General features: G+C 37.3%; 1 protein-coding gene across 3 annotated transcripts in view; it reads left to right on the top strand.

The window, feature by feature from the left end:
• Nucleotides 1-237: 237 nt before the first annotated feature.
• The window catches only part of LOC124183529 (protein outspread), a 68,187-nt gene continuing 44,578 nt past the window's right edge, over nucleotides 238-23,846 (top strand). For 2 of the 3 annotated variants that reach the window (XM_046572154.1, XM_046572155.1), the window contains exons 1-2: nucleotides 241-2,102; nucleotides 20,929-21,009. In XM_046572154.1, the coding sequence (XP_046428110.1) occupies nucleotides 1,932-2,102; nucleotides 20,929-21,009 (252 nt within the window). In that variant the 5' untranslated portion in view covers nucleotides 241-1,931. Of the gene's footprint in view, nucleotides 2,103-20,928; nucleotides 21,010-23,846 lie in introns of all 3 variants that reach the window. The other variant, XM_046572156.1, reaches the window with a different exon arrangement.

Genomic DNA, 23,846 nt, shown 5'->3' with positions numbered 1-23,846 from the left:
TTGAAACTCTCTAGAACGCAACGGGATTCGAAACTGTGGCAAGACGTATTTGCGGCGGCTTTTCCCATTGCCAAACGGCGTTTCCACTTAAGGAAACTGCGAAATCGCACGTCCAAGTATCGCGTCTCGATTTGAAAATGGCGGGCCTTTCAGGGCGGAGGAGCGCGGACTATTTTGTCCGGCGGATGAAGACTCCGCGTTAGATTCGGTTCGTGGCGCGGCCGAGACTCGGAGCAAATCGGTGTGTCGCTGCCGGTACCGAAGCAGTGTCGAGTAAATAAGGACAGATGGAAGTTCGGTCGTTCGTGGTTTCGCAATGGAGGAGTGGTATCGTCGTCGCGGTGTTATAAAAATGCCCGGAATTTATCGCTCAAGTAACCGGCCGGGTCAAGAATCGAGTACCGAAGACGGCTAAGAGCAAACCGACAATACCTCATCCTTGAATAACTCGACGCGCCTCGTTAATAAAGGCGAACAACCGCCGATCAGCCGTGACACAGAGGCTCCAGAGCCTGAGAGCCGCGTCTTTGGCAGGTAATCGCGAGGCATAAATCGTGCTCCGCATTTAATCAATCGGCACGTGCGCGTGCCAACGGTACTGCCCTGCATACGAACAAAACAGCCCGAGACTCGGTATCGTCACAGTCGCCAGTCGGTTGTTTCTTGCCGTCGCGCCGTGTGAGTGAGATATTTGGCGGAGCTAAGAAGAGAAGAAGAAGAAGAAGAAGGTGAAGAATAAGAAACCGTACAGTGTGAAAGTTGGCGCTTTTCCCCCTGGGGGGGAGTTCGAAGTGCGGGTAATCGAATAAACGGGTGCTGCTGGTGCTGGTTGCTCCGGGAAGAGAGTCTAGTCCCTGTCTCTTCGAGTCCCGGTATCGCCATATCTGGAGAGACTTAACGGTAACTCGATACTCTCTAAGCCAGTTGTAAATAACTACGCGATAATCGTCGCCGTCGCATCGAATCGGCGACGAACACCAGCATCGTCGTCGTCAGCAACAACAACAACAACACCAACAACAACAACAACAACAACGGCATCGAGTCAAATTCCCTGGGCGTGTAGCCGAGTCGGAGCGGCCAGGCTTTCGTTCGTTCGTTGGTTGTTGTCTTCGTCGTGGTCTCGGTTAACGGATAGGAACGGTACCTGTGTGCCTACAGAGTGGGCTGCAGCAGCCGCCCTGCAAGGTCGGGGAAACAAGTGAGCGTCGTCATCTCATCGGCCGCCCGGGGCACCGTGAAGTTGGCCGTCGTTCGGCGAAGTTTTGAGTGACAATTGCGAATCGCCTCGATCCGACATACAATATCCCTCCTCCGCGATCTCGGCACGTGCTACAATTAATATAACCCGCCCCAAAATTTCTCGTTTTGGTGATCTCGATGTGCGCGACGAACGATAACCAAGCGACGAGATACGAAGAACGTTGATAGAAAACTGTTTCCTACGTTCGCGTATGCAACAAAGTTCAAAATCACACGTCGAGTCCGCGTTGTTTCGCGTTCGGCAACGAATTATGATAATTTCACTAAACACCATAGTTTTTCGTGACAGTGACTTGCGCAGCAGTGACAACGAGAGATCCTTACGCGTAAAATAAGTTTTTCCACCATAACCGATGTATAATATATTTGTGTTTCAAGTTTATTATTATTGTTATTGTTTTTGTTGTTGATCGTTTGTTGTTGTGTTGTTGTTGGTGTTGTGTTTTTGTTGTTGTTGTTGTTGTTGTTTTTGTTGAAACAGTGAAGATAATAATCTTGTTGCAAGTGCCTCTTTCTCTCCATATCTGTCATCTCTTATTCGTTTCGAGGAGCGTATAAAAATATTTCTAAACAAAAGAGAGATCGAGAGAGAGAGAGAGAGAAAGTAAACAAAAAAAAAAAAAAAATAAGTAAATAAATAATTAAAAAAAGGTACGATAAATATTGAAATGTCGACGGTTGGATCGGGCTCAATATCAAACGCGAGGGTGGGAAGCAACACCACCGGGACAGCATCGGAATGTCGGAAGTTTGCGCCGAATATCTTCAATAAAAGCAAGTGTAGCAGCTGCTTCAAGCAGAAGGAGGAACACACCGCCGAGGCGCTGGAATGCAACAGGGTAAGTTTAGTCTCCTCCTCCTCCTCCTCCTCCTCCCCCCCCCCCCCTCCTTCCCCTTATTACACCGCTCTCTTCTCTTCTTTCCTCTTCTCTTCTCTCGGCACTTGGCCGCCGCTGCTGAGAGGAGAAACTCGACAGAAGAGAGAGAGAGATATATATAATTCTCTCCCGACTATGATAAACTACGTTATACATAATTTTTCACTTCGCGATTCGGACAATCGGTCCGAAAATAACGATTTTTGGATAATAATAATGGTAATAATAATAGCAATAATGCGATAATGATAGACATGGTATGAAACGATCCCCCGACCTCCCCCCTCACTCTGATTCGATTGTCTTCATTGGTTCCTTTACGGTTTAATTCTTGTGCGATGGTTGAAGTTTGAAATTGGGTGAATAACACAGCCGTTGTGTTAGTTAGTGATGTTGACGTAACGAAATATTGGGGAGAAAAAATCATTACTCTGCAAATTTCTGAACGATTCTTAAGGAGTTGGATTTTAAAAGTATGTGTTTGTTTTGTTTACCCATTGTTTATCGAATTTAAGACGAAACTTCCGAATGTTCGAAAAGTAACGAGTTATTCTGAACATGCATTGTTGAGTGTACGGTTTCACACAGATCGGTTCTACAAATTTTGTTTCTACCGATGATTCGCTTCGAAAGGTCCGTTTCTACGAGTTCGTTCCTCATACATTTAACTTTGAATTAATTTAATTTCATTCAATTTACACGTACGCACGAACTTAGCAATCCGAGTCGTGAACGCGCTTAACATCTGTCAACCTCTGTCTCTGCGTGTAGCACGCGTTTCTCACTGCCTCGACTATACGTAATATCTAGAATAGGTAGAGCCTGGCTTAGCTGGCTTACATTGGTTCGCCTATTTCTATTCCTTCCCATACTCAATCCGTCGGACAAAACTGTATCTCGAGCCGAAAGCTTGCATACATACGCACACGCACACTTATTAGGTATAAGGTATACCGGAGCTGCAGCAAAGAGGAGGTAGAATTTTTGTTTTATGTTTGTTTGGATTGGGGGAAATATTATGAGACATTGAAAAAGTGTACGGAAAGAGAGGGAGAAAAAGATTATTGACACAGAAATGTATATTTTTCTTATCCTTAAAAAGTCCTGGATACTATCTTCGAAATGGAAATATACTATTTTTAAAGTTTGCTGCGAATTAAGTATTTATTTGCGTTCACCGAGCAAGTGTTTTTATCAAGTTGATTCATGCATCGAATCGCGTTTTTCGTTTTTCCCTGCTAACAGTTTGTAGTGGAAACAACGTGTGTGTATATATACTATATGTATAAAATCTCTGCGTCGCCCTTTGCATTCGTGTATTTTTATTTTTCCCGAATTTTCTTGAATAACCTGAAGATGTCTTGGAAATATTCTCGAATTTGTTATAAATTTTTTACTTGACAGCACGGTATAATGTAACTGTTGGGTTTGCTCAACGTGGGATCGAACGTGTCGAACTTTGGTTAAAAATTTTCGCCTAAATTATTATCTTCACTTATCCGTACCTCGCTCGAAAAGTCGAAAAGACGAAGAAGAAGAAGCGAGCGGTTATGAAGAAGAAGTTCACCGCGTGCCGCCGCACCTGCAGTGATAAATTAGATCCTTTTTTAGAAAGTGCAGCAACAGCAGCAACAGCAAAGGAACTGGCTTGCTGGCTCTTGGCCTTTTTATACCAACGTTCACATTTATACACGCGAACACGTGTTTATGTAAATATTTTAAGATATAAACCCCTACGTACGTTGTACGTGTGCCGACGACGTAAGAGAATGATAAAATGTGATTTAGGCGTAGAATCCTCCTCCGTGAAACTAGGTGGAATACAAGTTTTCTTTACCATCGGCTGGAAAGTTCTCTTCAAACTTTCAATATTCCTAAATATTACCTTACGAACGATTTTGCGACCCAAGCGACGGTTCGTAATTTCATGAAAAACAAAAAAAAAAAAAGATTACATGTAAAGTAGGGATATTTTTATGAAATCGTTACGAGCAATTTATCCAAATTGGTCAGGGAAATTAAGAGTAGAAGTACATGTAACAATGGAGAGTGTATCCTTGTTACCTGCATCTGCGGTTTTCATTTCATTGACAAGCGTAAACGTAACGCGGAATGAATTTGTATGTAACACAACGTACGATGCGTGTTTAACGTTGGTATGCATTGCGGAATAAGGAACCGCGAAAACCGAATCACAGTCAGTCAGTCAGTCAGTCAGCATCTCTCGAATACCTCGATATTTTAGTCAAGCGCCACTTAATTAACGCTACTTGTCATTCAGATCTCAATTCGCGTTTATACCTGTTGTTTCTTTTTATTTTTTTATTTTTTTCATTCTTTCATTCCTCCTTTACTTCTTAGTAGAATCGCCTATCGCGCCTTCGAATTCTTCTTGCGGTTATTCTGATCATCCCGCAATAACTATACGACAGAATATTCATTATACACACACATGTATATATATGTATATTTTATGTACAGGGTGACGGCAATTTTGCTCAGATAAAACTCTATCACTTTTCTCGTCAAATAATTCTGAATCCAATAATTATATATATATATATAAATTTGAATTAAAAAACACATCAATAATTAGAATATAAACAATACCATTTCCGAAAGTTAGCGATTAACTGAATTTACGAAGCATAGCTAAAGTTCGGAAAAAAAGTACGTTTCTTTCTGCAAGTCATAATATTTATATACCATATTTATATTTGTTCTCGGTCGATTATAAAGTAAAAGCCATAATAAATTTATCGCGATGATATTTTTCTCAGCGTATAATATATATTATATACAAGGGAAACGGATCGATAAATCGATCGATCAGTTACTGTTCTGTGATATTTTTTTTCTCTGCCTAGTGATATCTATCTTTACACATAATGATAATAAATATAATAATAATAATGATAGTAATAATGAAACATCGCGAAACTTTCACGTTATTTTACAATTGGTGCAAAACGATTTCTTTCTACTTTTTCAATTCCGCGGATCGAAACGTTCTAACAATTATTTACGGGCGTTTATAAAGATTTAAAAAATAAATAAACAAAGAACAATAATAGAAAGACGCGTTGAAGCGAATTAGACAGAGTAGGTTGCAAGTTTCCTTTGCTTTTTTCTAATTTTCTTCAATTTATATAAAAGGTATTGATGTTATCTCTCTGGTCTAGAATCATTTGCTTCGCTTCCCCCCCCCCCCCCCCCCCCCCCACTTTATTCTATACACTATAAGAAGAATAATAAATACCAAACGAATGACGAATCTTTTCTGTAGGTAATATATGTATAGAATGATTTCATGATTTTCGAAGTAGTAGGTATTACGCATCGCTGTGCTGCGAGAAAGATAGAGAGAGAGAGAGAGAGAGAGGGAGAGAGAACGCTGTACGGATCATCGTTACCGATAATCATCTCTTTTCTCAGAGATCTTCTACAATATTTTACACAGCGTAAAAAATATTTAAAGCGTTGCGAAAAATTCTCGGACAAACGTGGTCGTGCAGATTTCCTTTACCTTTCCTTTACCTTTTTCTTTAAATTAATGATGACGGTGACGATGATGATGATCACGGTCGTTCTTTAAAAATCGTCGAGTTTCGCTGCGAGGGTTTTCACTCGTTGGCACGTGGAATCTCCCCTATATAAACGCAGGATGTGTATAGATATATATATATATATATATATACACATACACACAATACATATACGTATATATGTATACATATAATCCGTTTGCACGGCACGAGCAGAGAGGAGCTGCGTCTGATTCTTTCTCTTATATATGCTTCGTCTTCTTATTCTTCTTCTTCTTCTTCTTCGAGTGAAAAAGAGAGAGAGAGAGAGAGAGACATGGCGCGAAGCGTATTGAATCGTAACATCCGGTGCGAGCATCGTTGCCAATAATAGGTCGTCCCAGAATGGGAGGCTTAACGCTAGCTTTTCGGCGGCTTGATGTTAGAATTTATAAGCCAGTCAAGCGGTACTTGAAACTTTTCTCGAATATCCATACAACGCCGAGCAAATGGAAATAATGATGCATGCAACGATAATAATTATGATGCATGCACAGGAATTTAATCCTCATATTTTTGTTTTTCTGATTCCTAATTTCTGTAATAATGATAGCAACTACTGTCATAACAAATGAGTATTGATTGTATTATCATCAAGTGGATTTGTAATATCACCAAACAATTTATACACTCTCTCGAAAGTTGAAAACGAACCGCGCACGCGCGAGTTTTATCGGCTGTTCGCGCAGGCTGGCCAACCCGAGTTTTCAGCCGTCAAACTCTTTCCGCCGGCGACGCGGTTCCTACGAATTTTCGAGGTTAGGATCTCGAAGAATCGAGACGGCGACTCGGAAAGGTTTCGGAAGCATTTGTCGTCGGGGCGGAAAGTCGATTCTTCGAAGAACGGTCGGAACTCGACGCTTGCGCTCTTTGAAAATTCAAACGCAGACATTTTGCGTAGGTTGGCCCGCCTGCGTCGCGGACGAGAATATCGCCGCGGGAACGTTTCGCCGACCAATGAAATTCGATCATTCGGCGCACGCGCGGTTCGTTTTCAAGTTTCAAGAGATTCTGCCGGTATATGTGTACGTACTTGATGTCTCGCCTGCGTAGTGAAATATAATAATTAAGATAATTTCATTAGAAAGCGAGTAATGCGTTTAGGTATGTTTAAACGGTAAAAAGAACCACGGTAAATAACATAACAAATTCTTAGAATACATCGAGAAGAAGATTCTTGAATGGGGTCCTTCGATCGATCTTTCTTTCATCCATTCTGAAGCGTCCGTTTCTCCAGAGATAGATAGACGTTGTAGAAGAAGCAGCAGCAGCAACAGCAGCGGGAGCAGATCTCTTTATACGGGGTTATGGAAGGGTTTAGTCATTTAAGGAAGAGACGAGACGAGACGAGAAGGTTAAGACGTGTAAACGCCACGCAAGATTCTCGGCATTTATCCCCCCTTCGAATCTGTCGCATACCTTTTACAAAATGTCACATCTCTTCGTCATTTTCGATAAAGAGACGAACAAAGAAAGAAAGATGAAAAGAGAAAGAGATATTGGCTTGCTCGCAAGCATTTTATTATTTTTACGCATATTGCGCAACGTAAAACAATGAAATTGAGATTGAAAAATTCGATACAATCAATCTTCATAGGTATACAGGTGTGTACGATCATCGGTTCGAGGGTGAAAAAATAGAATGTAGAAAAATGGAAGAGTAAAATCTAATCGATCATCGTCGAGATTATTGTATATAACAAATTGAAGAAGATTATTAAGTTTCATTTTTGCGCTACAACCCACGCGATTCGTTTATTAGTACGATAATATCGTTGTCGATATTCTTTGCGTTACTGTTATTGTTGTTGTGGTTGTTATCATTATTATTACTACTTTATTTAAATACATTGCTTTGTTTTTTTTTTCTCTTTTTGCTCTTCTTCTCTTTTCTTTTCTCCTAACTCTACCTCGCCTCGTGCATCATCTCATATACTGTAAACATTACGTACCCACATATAGTCATCCATAAAACGTCGTAATCTAATACCGTGTACGTACCTACGTATATATATATATACCCAACCCCCATACCGTGAGTCTGTAATACTATATGTATATACGCTGTACAAAGCTACGCATCATTTTATTGCCGATTATTATTATTTTTGTTGTTGTTGAAATGAAAATTGAAAAACACAAGAACAATAAAATCACGTTTCGACGTTATTTTATTATCTTACCGCGAGTTTTTATATCTTTGATTTTTTGATTTCTATTTTCTTTTACTGTCTCTCTCTCTCTCTCTCTCTCTCTTTTTTCTCTCTTTCAAGGATTAAAATTATTGCAACATGTTCACGTTATTAATTACTACAATAATTCTGTACAAAAAAAATGATATTGATAAAAAATGAGGAGAAGAATTTCGTTGATCCGATTCCAATGAAATCTTTCAAGAGAAACTTGAAATCGACTCTGGTGTATGTATTATACCGTATGTATGATATAATGCGTACAACGTTAAAAACGATGCGTCGGATTTGTAATAAATAAACGGGATAGACGATCGCGTTCTCGTTGTTTTGTATCATCATTAACATCGTCGCTTCCTTGTCGAGATGACAGGAGGGAAGGGGTATGATGATTCGATTATGTACGTATGTATATCATTTAATTACCAATTGAACTCCGTGTCTTCGTTCGAAGACGTAATTTTATAATCATACGTTGAAACGTAATAAATAATGGTCATGGATCCACCTTTTAAATTTTTCTCATCTTCGTCGTCGTAAAGAAGCTTGTTAACATCAATAAAGAGAGAGAGAGAGAGAGAGATACATTCAACGGTATATGTATCCAAGCTTTATATACACTTTATCTGTTTCTGCCTTTTTCTTTCGCACGTATAAATAATAAACGGTTAATAAACTTGTGATTTTGCTGGTACCGCGTTTTTTTTTTTCTTTCTTTTCTTTTTTTTTCCCGAGCTTATTTTCTCGCTCACGAAGCAGAGATTGGAAAGATTTCAGGTCATTTTTATTTCTTTTATTTATTTATTTTTTTTTTCGCGTGTTTTTTTTTTATTTCAGGGCGGGGGTGGAGGGAGAGGCAAGATATTTGTTTGCGTAGAAACTTTTTTTTTTTTTCCTTGCATCAACATACACAACCGTCTGACATACATATACATGTATACGTGTACGTTACAACTGCGCGCGCGAAAAAAAATTTGTGACCGTCACGTGGTGTCGAAACCGTTGTCGTCACGAACGTCATCGTCCATCGTCATCGTCATCGTCTTGGTCATAGTTTTTAGTAGCTGGAATTCCGTATGTAATAAGAAAATTCACATATGTACGAGAGGGATTTCCTAGTATAATGGGTTATGTACGTAATGACACACGTAGGTATGTATGAATTAAATTTTATATCGACGAGAGTGAGATGAGAAGAGGAGAGAAAAGGAGAAGGAGAGACTGGAAGCCCCGGAGGCATAGAAGGCGTCCTTGATGGACAGGATGTTCCTACCTGTGTGCCTCTTGGTCGTTGATTGCCTGCTCGCTATATACATATATATATATATACAGCTATACATATATGTGTAATATATATATATATAGCTAAGCTGCTGCTGCTGCTATTGCGGCTGCAGGTGTAGTTAGTTGGGGTATACGAAGAGAGAAGGATTAAAGAGGAGTGGTTGAAGTTCCGAAATTGACATGTTCCGGAAGTGACTAATTCCGAGATTATCTGGTGGCGAAAATTGTGGCATAGAAATCCAACTTTGAAGAAAGAACGAAAGTTTCGAATGGTCGGAAAACCGACGACGACGGCTCGATGTTGCGAAATGCGAGATTCCGAAAAGTAATGTTACGATAGAGGAAAATTGCGGGAATATTAAGTTTCGACGGAGTAAAGTTGCGAATATTAAAATATACTCGCACAGTAGAAGTATCGATGAATTAAAAACGAAGAAAGATCAAAGCGGTGAAATTTCACCTGGCCAGAAATTCACGGAACTGAGATTCTTCGGTTATTTGAAATTTCGATGTTTCAGATTCTTAAATTTTCTCATTATCGTACTTTTGGAACTTTGAGCGTCTGCTTACTGATTATCGGTGATTACGGCACGATTATCTACTTGTATCGCAAAGTTGCAAAAATGATATTTTAATCTTGTTCGAATTTAATTTTTTTTCGTTTTTTTTTCCTCCCACTCTTGTTTCCATTTTCATTCTTACCGTGCATATATTAATGTAATATTATATAAATATTAAATAAATAATATAATGAAAAAAAAAAAAAAAACACAAAACATAACTAACAATAAAAGAAATACGGCAACTTTTCGGAAAATCATATTTCCGTTCATATTGTTATAAAAATTGTGGGATAAAATGAAAATTGCAGCTGATTCGGATCCCCGGCGTTGTTTCATGATCGTTGTTAAATCGATCTATCGATCACAAAAAATTAACGACAATTTGACGCCGTTTCTGAAAATTTGTCTTACGCATAAAACTTGGGCGTTGTTAAAATTTTAGATAACTTCGCCTCGGTTCTTGTTACACGGTACTTCATATTGTAAGTTACACATACACACGACAAGCGAATCGTGCAGGATAAGATAAGATTTGAGGTGAACGCGAAATTTCATTCAATATTGTAGATTAGAGATGTGTGTATATATATATTGATGTGATGTTTGTTGTACTATGGATTGCGAAACTACGTCACTAGACACGGTATATTAACAATTATCCTATAGATATTTTATCTCGTTTACACCTATTATATACCTAATTGTGTGTGTGTGTTGGGTAAACGAAAAAAAAAAAATAGAACAATACGTGTACATAAAAGGTTGTGAACATCGGTTGCGGAAATAGTCAAGTTAAATATTTTAATGCTTACAATTGGTTCACCATTCGTTGACAACCCGGATCATTTTCACCCGGATGAATTTTTCATCGAATGCTCACTTTTCCATAGTTGAAAATTGTTTTATACATATATATATATATTTTTTAACCCAAATTTTATACGTCTTGCATTTCAATTCTGTAGACAATATCAAGGAATTTTTTAAGTATATTTTTGAATTTTTTTTTTAACCAAAATTCAACCTAAGGGACAAAAGGTCAAATTGACCCCGTGTGTCAGAGAAGGGGTAATGGTATGATTCTTGCAATGGGATTATGTATATATCGAGTATGGAAAATTATAATTGATTCAATTGCACTCGAAGCGTGGTCTTGACTAGTTGGAAGAAGGGAAAAAGTTTACTGTTTTAAGCATGCGTTGGAGAAGAAATGCGCGTCATCGGTAGGTATGGTTACCATTCTTTAATTTTGGGGTGTACTTGTTTTGGCGCTGAGCAATGTGCAACAAGTTGAAAAAAAAAAAGGACAACGGTACGAAATGATTCCGGACCATTCGAAACTTTGCTTTTTCTTCAAAGTTTGATTTCTTTACCCCAATCTTCGCCAGCAAATAATTCGGAATTAGTCGCTTTCGGATTGTTTCAAATTCGGAACTTCGACCCCGCCCCATGTTTCCCAACCAACCAACCGTTTTATAGGTATGCCTCCGCATTGCGTCGTAGGGTGTCCCTGTTCTATTCCTGTAACCCGCTACTAGACTCCCTGGGGCATTGACATCCGTGAACGTTCCTTCCCTTCCCTTCCCTTCCCTTTCTTTCCTTTCCTTTTCCCATCTTCTTCTTCTTCTTCTTTTTCTTCTTCTTCCTTCGCTCGTCACCATCATCGTTTGTGTATATATATATATACATACATACAATTTTTTTTTTCTTCTTCTTTGAAACATGTTCAAAAGTTTCATTTGGATATAAAAATACGCCTGTTAAAACTTGAGCTTATAATGATAACATTAAGAGATTTCACACCGTCCTTTATACGTATATATTTTTCATAAAAATAACACGGTTCAAGTAAATTCTGTATCACTTGTGATCTTTGAAAGCCAACATGTCTTTTTGTGCCGTAAAATTTGAGTATCTGAAAGAATTCTCAAAAATTCGTTCTGACGTACGAACATTTGTTTGAGCAACCGTCCGTAATAAACTGGTGTTCACTTATTTGTTTATAAACCTATTCGCGTTTACACAACTTTTCTCGCGTATAATACGCATGATGATGATGATGATGATGATGATGTATGTACCTACACGATTTTACAGATCGTGTGGTACATTGTTATTGTTGTTGTTGTTATCGACGACGTGCACTGTATATTTTCTTCGTCTTTTTCTTTTTCTTAATTTCGTTTTTTTCTCATTACACAAAAATAAGAAAAATTCTGGCAAAACCGTTCGATTGTTTTTTCTTCCCCCACATTATTCGTTCGTACTTTATTTTCTATTTCACGTAGGTGGTTCATCTCTCTCGACTCTGCGGTATGAAATCTTCTTGTTTTTCTTCGACAATGACGGACGTAGCCATATTACAATGCACGATCATGCGAAACGGTTGCGCACCGTAACGCGGCATGGATTTGCAGTGCATGTCAGTCGGCACGTGTTTTCCGCCTTCTTCCCTTGAGAAGAATAAGAATAAGAATATGAATAAAAAGCATGAGAAGAATGAGATGAAGAAGAAGAAGGGGTCAAAAGTCTTCGTACCTGAGGTTCTCTTATCATCATCGTCATCCTCATCCTCTTGACGTGCTGCGGGTCTCTTTTATAACGGCCGGTGTACTGTTACTGACACAGTGGCATAATTAGGTGCCAGTCCATAACAGTGTGATGTTCCGTACCGTAGGTACGTATACGTGTAGGAACATACAAGCTCGAGGAATTCATGTTGGGTTATATTAGGTATTCGCCCTGTAGTCCTATCGCATATTTCTTGTTTACAATTCTCAACGATATTCATATATATACATATGTATGTATAGATTACAAATACCGGGAGAATCTGTTGAAAGTTGAAAACGAACCGCGCAGGCGCGAGTTTTATCGGCTGTTCGCGCAGGCTGGCCAACCCGAGTTTTCAGCCGTCAAACTCTTTCCGCCGGCGACGCGGTTCCTACGAATTTTCGAGGTTAGGATCTCGAAGAATCGAGACGGCGACTCGGAAAGGTTTCGGAAGCATTTGTCGTCGGGGCGGAAAGTCGATTCTTCGAAGAACGGTCGGAACTCGACGCTTGCGCTCTTTGAAAATTCAAACGCAGACATTTTGCGTAGGTTGGCCCGCCTGCGTCGCGGACGAGAATATCGCCGCGGGAACGTTTCGCCGACCAATCAGATTTGATCATTCGGCGCACGCGCGGTTCATTTTCAAGTTTCAAGAGATTCTCCCAATATATACACATACACATATACCTGTACAATTGTACCTGGTTCAACCGTATCGTGTGACACATTAACTCTCAGCGTCGTTAGACCAATTATTATTATTCTTATTATCATTATTGTTGGATTTTTTTTTTTATATACTTTGCTTTCAAAGAAAATGCGACGAAGAGATATTGATTCCGGTGATGAATATATTTTTGTTTATCTAATAAATACATCTTTCTCTCAACGATCTCTAGAGTTTCGAGAGGATTTTCTCCTTGGCGAACCAATTACGTGTCTTAAGTATTAGGCAAGGATGATTTAGCTTGAATGTGTATTAAGTATTATTATATTATTATCATTATTATTGTTGTTCATGAATTCGAAACCGTAACTTGTCATCGACGATTATGATCGGTTTTTAGCTGACTGTGCCTCTCGTACTGTACACATCGTACAATATCCGTACGTAATGGAAATGAGTAACAATAATAATAATTATAACATGAAATAATAACGTCGAAAACATTTCGAGTACGCCGTGAACGCGAGTCGTGTTCATTTTGCGTGATGTTTGCTAAACTTCGTAACTTGGTCGTCGTCGTCGTCGTGACGTGTTTATTACGTTTATAGTACGCTCGTGTAACAGCTAACTAAACTGCATGTCGTCTGCGGATTATCCTCTTTCGCTCTTTCGGTATTTTTCTTTTTTTTTTTTCTATTGCCTCTTACCGGTTTTTTTTTTCTTTTTTCTTTTTTGTTTTCTATTCCATTACTCTTTTCAATAGGTATATACGCATATACACGGAGCAGCGGGGTGTTTTTTTTTTTTGTGCAAATATAATTGTTTTCAACGAATGAATCTGTAATTTATTTCTCACCGCTGAGAGTCGCTATATTTTTTTTTTTTCTTTCTTTTTCTTGTATTATTCATTCTTGTTTAGGTTATGTACGTACATGATATATATATATATGTATGTTACAGGTAGATAGGTGGGATAACACTTTGTATTAAAATATTTATTACACGTATAACACCTGATTTACGATCGTTCGTTTGTTTGTTATATTCTACGTTATTCAACATTTACATTAGTGTCAGTATCACCGACCGATTGTTTTCCAAAATTCATCTACTTCTGCAGGAAGGAGAAAACAAAAAATTAAGAAAATGAAAAAAAAAAAGATGCAAAGCAAGAACAACGAAACCTCTTCAACGAAGAAAGGAGGACGAGAAGTGAGACAAAATTCTACCACCCTACAATGCACAGAGTGGAATGATGGGTAACAAGATGACCCATAACAGCAACAACAACAACAACAACAACAACAACAAACATCGACGCAATGTGTTGTCGTAGTATATTTGGATCATTCCGAATATGCTAACCAACAGAAGTGTGCCCATTAAATTCCGTGTCTCTGTGTGTGTATAATATTTCGGTCAAGACGACGACGGTCTATAGAATATATAAAATAATACACAATAGAATGTTATATATATATATATATATATATATGTAAGGCACTTCAATACCTCTTTTCTTATTCCTCTTTTTCTTCTTCTCGCATTGAATTTATCTACGTCGATGTTTTTTTTTTTTTTTTTGCATAATATATAAGTGTAGAAACACAGACAAAGCTAGTCACGGATTCGTGTTACGTTTTTCTCACGTGATCTGCACAATGCCTCGTCGTTTTCGGATATCTGAATTGGTTGTTGTTTTTTTTTTTTTTTTTTTTTGCATTTGTCTATTTACTTATTTTATGATTATATTATTCGATACGAAAACAATCTCTTCGCGATACTTTTCATCGTCGTAAAAATTAGGAAAGAGTCTGTCGGTACAACTGTCCAAAAACCTGAAACCTGAATGAAAAAGTTTGAATAGAAAAACTTGAAAAAAAAAGGAAAGAAAAAATTCTGATGAACAAAAAATTGTTGCATTTTGAAACAAAAAAGTGAACGTATAAATTAAGAAAAACGTGATCGTTTAGTTACAAGAAGTATCAGGGAAGAAAAATTGTAGGTTTGTCGGTAAGAGATTGAGAATGAATATATTTCCGGTAAAACCGGAAGTACAAATTGAACGGGACGTGGCAATTTTTCATGCCGATTGTTTGATTCTGAAACGTTGTTAATAATTTTTGAAAGATCACGATACTAGCCGAAACGAGAGTTAACCTGTAGGATGTGGAAGACAAACTAACGTAGATAAACAAATATCGTTTTCACAACCGTAATCGATGTACAGAGTGAATAATAAATGTTTATTCCCACAAGAAAGAAGATCGTCGTCACGTTTGTATGTCGACGATTTCTGCTGCAACGCGTTCCGTTCTACATTTTCTACCGGAGTAAATGGTGCGTGACTATAATCCAGGCCTGACTGGCTATTCTAGAATCCACGGATGATGATTATGGCTTTGTTGCTTAGAAGTACGAGGTATACAGGATATACAGGCGTGTCGGCTTGGCTGCGCAAGGTGCACTGGTTGTAGTATCTGTGTACGTCGGTTTTTTTTTTTTTTTTTTTCTACCTACTTTATAATAATAATAATAATAGTAACAACAACAATACAGAGATTATTTTTTATCAAAACTGCAGTACCTACAATCGTTTAAACTTGTGAAACAATTTTTTATACGCGAAAATCTACCGTCAGATCGTATATAAAATAACAAAAAAACGTTAATTGTCGTTAATTGAACCGACTTGGCGTCAGTTAAGGGTGTGTAGCAGTTCTACCCTTACCGACCGAGCAAACTTGTCATTCTTTTGCTTGTATTAGACTAAATTTTGATAGCGCGTAGCGCTTTTGTGGCGGGATTCAGGAACGATACTCGTATTCCAAAAAAGGTTTAAAAAAAAAAAAAAAAGAAAAAAAAATATGCGCGGTTTTTTGAAAGTCGTTACTATTCCCGCATTTCCCGCACTTCGGAGGACGAAAAAATGCATTCGGTTGAGATAATTTACGCGATTTCGGAAAGAATGACGAGTAAAGATTTCCGAGATGTAAATGATGATGTTTCAAGAGGTGTGGTGATATAAATAAACAAAGTGTTGAAAATGATTGTTTTTACAGAAAAAATGTAATTGTGGGAAGGTTACGGGGGAGACTGGTAAAGTGGAACTCGGTAATCTTGGGTTTTAGAGTCGCTGAATCGAATCTGACGTCAAAATTTCAGAATTCAAGATGGCGGATCCAATATGGTGGACTCAAAATATTAAAATTGACCCGATTCGCTTGAAAGCAGTTACTCGGGGGTTTTCGGGGTCGCTGAATACGAATCTGACGTCAGAATTTTAAAATTCAAGATGGCGGATCCAATATGGTGGACTCAAAATATTAAAATCGACCCGATTCGCTTGAAAGCAGTTACTCGGGGGTTTTCGGGGTCGCTGAATACGAATTTGACATCAGAATTTTAAAATTCAAGATGGCGGATCCAATATGGTGGACTCAAAATATTAAAATCGATCCGATTCGCTTGAAATTTATTACCCGGGGGTTTTCGGGATCGCTGAATACGAATCTGACTTCGAAATTTCAGAATTCAAGATGGCGGATCCTATTATATTAACTCCACCGTTTTAAATTTTGAAAATTTCTCAGATCCGACCCAATTTTTGAAATAACCTCGCACGTGGTGAACTACTGTATCAACGATCGAACCTGCGTGTACGATGAATTGTAACGGTGCTTCGGAGTCACGATTTTCACTCCCTTATATCGTACGTACGTATAATTGGGTTGGAACTGCAGTCGCATAACTTCGCGTAATTGTTTCACACGCGTGTCACGCGTGATGCGTGCAACGTCGTCGTCTTATTATATATTATATATACTATACTTATATGTATATCCTTCTACTTTTATTAGGCGCTTTGATTTGTGCTACGTTTAAGAATCGTTATTTTCTCATGCGGCTCGAACCGTTTATTATTTTATACGGGCGGTTGTGTTAATTATCTATTGTTTTTTTTTTTTTTATTCGGATCTTATTATTCTATCCTCGCGTATAATTACAGCAGACGACGAAACCGTACGTTGATCTCGATATGCGGACTAGATATTATCGATTCATTAACGCCACGAAGCGTGTGTGTTCTAATTTCGTTGTATCGGTATATTTTGTTGTTGTTGTTGTTGTTGTCGTCCAGGGGAAAATGGTATCGACCTCGATGATGTTTGTTGAATAAAAAATATATATATATATTTCAAGGCTCAACGATTGCCTCTTTATACACATACATATTTACCTGACGTGCGACATCGATCATCAAAGAGAAATCATTCGCTTCTGGATACGTATTATATTTATAATAAAGGCACTGCAAGCATCTTATAATATGTTTACCTGAAAATATGTATATTTCGGATCCTTGCGGAGATACTGTACGATCTTGAAACATCTTTTTTTCTTTTTCTTCTTCTTATTTTTTTCCTCTGCTGTTGCTTTCTGCCTTCTGGCTACACATTATACGTAAATATATGTGTATGTATGTATATACTATGTATATGCATGATTTTTGTAACGGTAAAATCGATCCTGTGAGCATTCACAGGTATGGTTATATTATTTATAATACGATACAGAAAACACAGAACGAACTCGATACTTTCGACCTCGTCGTGGTCGTTGTATCTGTATAAATATATATTTTAATTATGTATTTTAATTTATATATGTATATATCGAGGTTATTCTTATTTGGGGGTCGGAAAAATGTTCATTCAATTTTTAAGCCTCTGCATGAACTGGAACACGTGCCTATAAGCTTGGAACGTTTTGAATACAAAACACATGTAGTTTTTACAACCAGTTATTTCGTTTTTTATGACTTTGGTATAAATTGAGGGACCGATTTGAAACTTGGCAAAGTTGTTGCTCACAATCGCAGGAACAAATCCGCATAATGTCAAAATTTTGTAATTTATTTCTTTAATATAATGAAAATGATGCTATTAAGCTTTTATATATATATTAAAGAAATAAATTATCAAATTTTTAAATTCTATTTAAACTGTATTATTTACCGAGAGGATGACGAGACTCGGTGAAGATGTTTCGCAGCGTTGACCGTATAATTCGATGTACAAGGTATATTTTATGTATTCAATGTACCTGTAATAGAAAGTTTTACCGGCTGTGGAAAAAGAATGTTTTCTCTGCTATCGCGTAATTGGAAATTTCATTATTTCTGCACATTGTATACTGCAGTGTAAACGTGTGTATACAATAAGACAGAGGAGCACGAATCCGTGAAACGCTGCTCGGATGAATACGAAGAAAAGAAAAGAAAGGCAAGAAAAAAAAAAAAAGAAAAGAAAGGAAGGAAACTTGGCTATTCGATTTAGTTCGATAGATAAACGAGGACGTTTTCCAATACAAGTTGGGAAAAAAATCCGTGCGTTTGTTTTTCTTTTTTTTTTTTCGAGACGATTTTCCGATGCACGATTTTCTCCCGTTTCTGTTATTCCATATGTGAAAAGCTGTAGAAAAAAAAACTTGTAATTTTACAAGTTTTCAGCGAATTCAGCCACCTTTTCAGCTTTTTCTTGATACGCGTAAGATAATTAGCTTCTTGTAAATTTATCGCGCAATTCAACCGGTCAGCATGCGTACAGTTTTTTCCTATATATATAGGTATAAAAGCTACTTGTGCAGTGCGTTATGTACATATATACATGTAACTACGTCGCTTTCCATTAGACTAAGATTTTCTCTTTCCGAACTCGCCGTCTCGCGACATATTTTGTGCACTTGACGCACGAAGTTGAGAAGTATGTAACTTGGGAGTTGAAAGTTTTTATTTTTATACGTATAGAGGATTTTGGGAGCGAATCGTGGAAAATGAGTAAGACGAAGAAGAAATTATAATTTGATACTGCAATTTATATGCGTGGGATTATAGAAAAAGGTGCCGGGTTTAATATTGAAATATTCTTTCTTCCAGCTATTTTATTATCCGATTTGTCTTTGTACGTATGCTTTGAATCGTATTACGGTACGATATGTGACGTATCGTCGATCTAGTTTGGAGAAAAGTTTGTTTATCTTCGATTTAATTGAAATTCTTAACGTAGCAGAGAAATTTCGAATTTTGAATGATCGGAAAACGCTTGATTACAAATTATTTGCTGGCGAAAATTGAAGCGAAATTTCACCTGGCCAGAAATTCACGGTATTCAAAATCTTCGATCACTCGGAATTTCGATGCTTCAGATTTTTAAATTTTCTCAATCTCGCACTTTCGTAACTTTGAATTTCAACCCCGGCCCAGAATTTTTTTTTTTATAGTACCATTGGCGTGAAATTGATTATTTATTGTAACAACGAAGACATTATTTTTACAAATATATATTATAGCTGGCAGCAGCCGCTTTCGAATATCCTTTATCTTATATATGTATAATATATATCTGTGTACTTATATAACACGATGTATAATGTTATACACGCACGCAAAGAGACAATGGAACTATTATTTGTTTCTAGCTTTTACATTTTTCTTGCTTTTCCTTTTAATTTATGCAACACATCTACGCTTGCTGTTCTACAAAAAAACTGTCCAAAGCAACGGATTTCAACGGGTTTGATAAAATTAACCAACCAACCGCGCAGGATTTTTTTTCCTCATATGGAAATTATATAAAATAATAAATTTTTGTCTCATCTCTCCGTGAACTTAGTCGTGAATAGATATTGTATAAGTATGTACGTACATTGTATTGAATTTGTAAAAAGCCAGGAAGTTGGTTCTGGTGAATAATCGTTGTGAAACGCTGAGGGATAATGTAACAAAAGTCTTGTTTTATCGTTGTATATGTGTTTTTGTAACGTGTGCATATTATTTATATACACACGTGTATAAATTCAACGCGTATTATACGGTTGATAATTTCCGGTCAACCTCGGTATTGAATCGTTGGTAAAAAAGAGAAGAACAGAAATGTCGAAAAACACGAGTCCAAACCTAAACAACACGATTTGACGGAAAACTAAGCAGGAAAAAAATTTTTGGATAGAATTATATTTGAACTTTTCTTGTTTTTTGTTGAATTCAAAAAATGAAGAAAAAACGAGTGAATATACGAATAAGTACAACGATAAATCGAAAATAAAATCTGCATCCTTTCGTGTTACGAGTAACGTGATAATTTATCTAGGTCAATTAAATAACGAAATTGTTGAAGTTTTCATGATACGAGAAGTATTTTTCCCGTTATTTTATAGCGTGTAGCTTGATATTATAAGCTGGTAGGAAAATTGCGCGTATTTCGTTATATCGCAGCGGAACCGGATACGGTTTACGGTTTAACAAAGAAATGGGGTTAAACCCGGAAGTGGTTGAATAGTATCCGGTCGGTCGTTACACGCGTATAGATGCGCGATAATTAACATGCATGTGCGTGAAAATCTATTTGCCGATTTTTATCATCAACACGCAGTTTCTCTGTTCTCGAAGCAAAAAACTTGAAGTTGTCGTAATCGTTCCGAAAATGAAAAATATTATTTGAAGGCTGAACTTCCAAAAAAATCACTCACAAATTATGATATCTTGAGAACGGTTGAACGGATTTTTAATGATATTTGGTACCGCGATGTTTTTTGGATCTCTGCATCACGAGACTGAGGTTAGATTTGCGATATTTAAATTTGGGTTATTCGATAAGCTGAGAAAAGAATTAAAGACTTTTTACTTTTGATGAAAATTTATACCCGTTGGTTTGTTGCGTGGCTAATCACGAGTCTCAAGTTGCATTGCAAAATCCAAAATGCCGATCAAACATGGTGGAAAAAAAATTTAAAAACATTCCTCTTTTTTTTTTCTCTCTATAAACTTGGAACCCGCAGTGTGAAATTATTTATTATCATTGTTCGTCGTGTTTGTGTGAAATTTTCCCCCCGTATTTTCTAACTTTTTCACCATTAAAATTTTCTTTTTCTTTCCGATTTCAGGCGACGAGGAAAATATCGAAATGCGGATATCTCTTCGTTGCTCCGGGATGGGATTTCACAAATCCGCTGAATCGCACAAAGGTGAGTAATCGATTTCTACGCAACTGTATCAACGATATTATTAATACTGAATCGTTTTTACGCGTTATACGTACGTAGGATTTTGTTTTTCCTGTTACGTGTTATACCTGCAATACATATGTTATACATACACATATACCTATACCTATATTTTTCAATTTCAATATTTGTTCCCTGCTTTAATTATTACACGCGTACCGCTATTGCATATGTGCATACATACATACATAGGTGTACTGGGTCTTCTTTTCGTGCGTGGATTTATTTTAAAACGAGAGAAAGAAACAGAAAAAGAATAACGAAGAATGAAATTAAGAAGAGAAAAAAAACAAAATAAAACCGACAAGCTTCTTTTCCCGACACCCGACGTTTTTCCGTTGAGAAATCTTTCACTTTCCATTTATTGTGTATAGATGTATATATATATTTATTATTTATGTTTATTCTCTTTTTTTTTTACAATTCTCTCTCAAAATTTTACGACGTTGTTGTTCCATTTTCAAAAGATTGTTGGGTTGAAAGAAAGAGAGAAGAAAAAAGCGATTTTTTGTTTTTTATTTTTTCCATACATACCTCGTAATTGTTATACATAATTTTGTGTAAATATTTATTATAGGTACTGTATTTCTGTACCTTGTGCTGCATATATATATACGGATAGGATGGTATAATAAAATCACTGTATATAACGCAGCGGAGAAACGCGTGTTTTACTCAGGTATTATTACAGAGTATGTAAGAAGTCGTCGTTCGGCGTCGACGACGAGAACTAGAGAGGAGAGAAAGTTTCTCAAGTGTAATTAAAGCGTCGGGCGGCTTGCTGCTGGGAGAAAGAGAGTGATGGAGATATATATGTATACGCGTTTGATGCTGTCGGTCATCGTCAGTTTCCATTCGCGTTGCACGAATACAATTACAAGCATATCTGTGATACTTGTAATTGGAGTATTATATTGAATCGACGAAAGAGTTTCAATATTTTTCGGTTTCTAGGGAACTACACACCGGGAGAATCTGTTGAAAGTTGAAAACGAACCGCGCAAGCGCGAGTTTTATCGGCTGTTCGCGCAGGCTGGCCAACCCGAGTTTTCAGCCGTCAAACTCTTTCCGCCGGCGACGCGGTTCCTACGAATTTTCGAGGTTAGGATCTCGAAGAATCGAGACGGCGACTCGGAAAGGTTTCGGAAGCATTTGTCGTCGGGGCGGAAAGTCGATTCTTCGAAGAACGGTCGGAACTCGACGCTCGCGCTCTTTGAAAATTCAAACGCAGACATTTTGCGTAGGTTGGCCCGCCTGCGTCGCGGACGAGAATATCGCCGCGGGAACGTTTCGCCGACCAATCAGATTTGATCATTCGGCGCACGCGCGGTTCGTTTTCAAGTTTCAAGTGTCCCATTTTAATTTACGACCCGATTTATTTGGAAAAATATTGCTCCAATCGAATATTAAGTAAATAAATACACCGTGGCACTGCCTTTAAAGTTTGTCCAGGTCAAAAGAAAGATTCTGTGAAAATATGAACATTTTACGTTACGTGAAATATCGCGCTCGTTTTTCTTTTTTCAACATTTTTTTTATTCCGAATATTTACGGAAACACGTTGCATCGTATGAATTATCATTTCTTTTCTGACATTCGTATATTCAATCCAAACCAAGTTCATATCGAATTATAACTGTTTAAACGAGATTGAACTAATAATGAAAAAGTCAGACATCAATCTGAGACTTGATACTACAAGTTTGGGATTCTTTGCGATATTCCTTATCATGTAAGAACCGTTCTTTTAACCTAAACAAACTTTTAGGGATTGCCACGGTGGAAAACAGGAAATAATTGTTGTTTTTTTTATTGTTAATTTTTTTTTTTAAACATTCAAACATATTTGTACGTATAACAATGTTTTTTTTTTAATTTTATTTCATCTTTTTAAAATTGACGAAATACAATAAATCACAAATTTTATTTCGTATTATTCGATTCGCGTAATATACAATATATATATATATTTTTTTTCTCACTTTCATCTCTCACTTTCTTTCGTATATTTGCGTTTTCCGCGCCTAGGTGTCGTGACTGCAATATCTATGTACGCCTCCTGCCGTTAATACCTGCTATTTTTATCCTCGCATCGAGGGCGAAAGTGCGAAAGTGCGAATAATTTCGCCAGAGTGTTTGCATATTATCTCTGTACGTTGAAACGTAAAACGCACGTGCGTTTGGATAATGCGATAGTGTGGATAAATCGATATAATTTGCAAAGCAAAATTTGCAGACGCGAGAACTGCGCAAATTTGTCGTGACAACGGCTCGGGTTCTTTTCGAAATCGTTTCACGAACTTTATTCCCGCAGAGACTACCCGGACTCACAATCAGATATATTACGTATGTGCGATGAAAACTAATCGCGTTATTATACCTGTACAAGTTGGGTTGCTATTTTACATTACAATGTACGTATACGTATGTAAACGTATCGAAAGTCCCCCCGAAGCAAAAGCAAAAGCAAATTCTCGTGCAATTCTCTCTCCGTTTCTACGCATTCTGCATTATATATTTATACGCGTATAAATTGCACGAGCGAAATTGAATTTTTTTTCTTCCCCATTGTTGCCATTCTTACTTTCTGCAACGTGTATAATACGTATCTACGTAGGTATAGTTTTTCTTTTGCGATTGAACGGTTTTTTGTTTTTTTTTTTTTGGTAATTTTTTTACCGCATTATATGCCTGCGATATTTTTAATTGGCAAGTAATCGAAACGTCAAGTGTAGAAGAAGAAGAAGAAGAGGAAGAAGGGATATGTAAGGGAAAAACAGACTTAAAGTATTTTTGTA

The sequence above is a fragment of the Neodiprion fabricii genome, chromosome 5 (assembly GCF_021155785.1).
Source record: "Neodiprion fabricii isolate iyNeoFabr1 chromosome 5, iyNeoFabr1.1, whole genome shotgun sequence".
Taxonomy (NCBI): domain Eukaryota; kingdom Metazoa; phylum Arthropoda; class Insecta; order Hymenoptera; family Diprionidae; genus Neodiprion; species Neodiprion fabricii.
The sequence above is the reverse complement of the archived record's forward strand: the minus strand, read 5'-3'. Positions and strand labels throughout refer to the sequence as shown.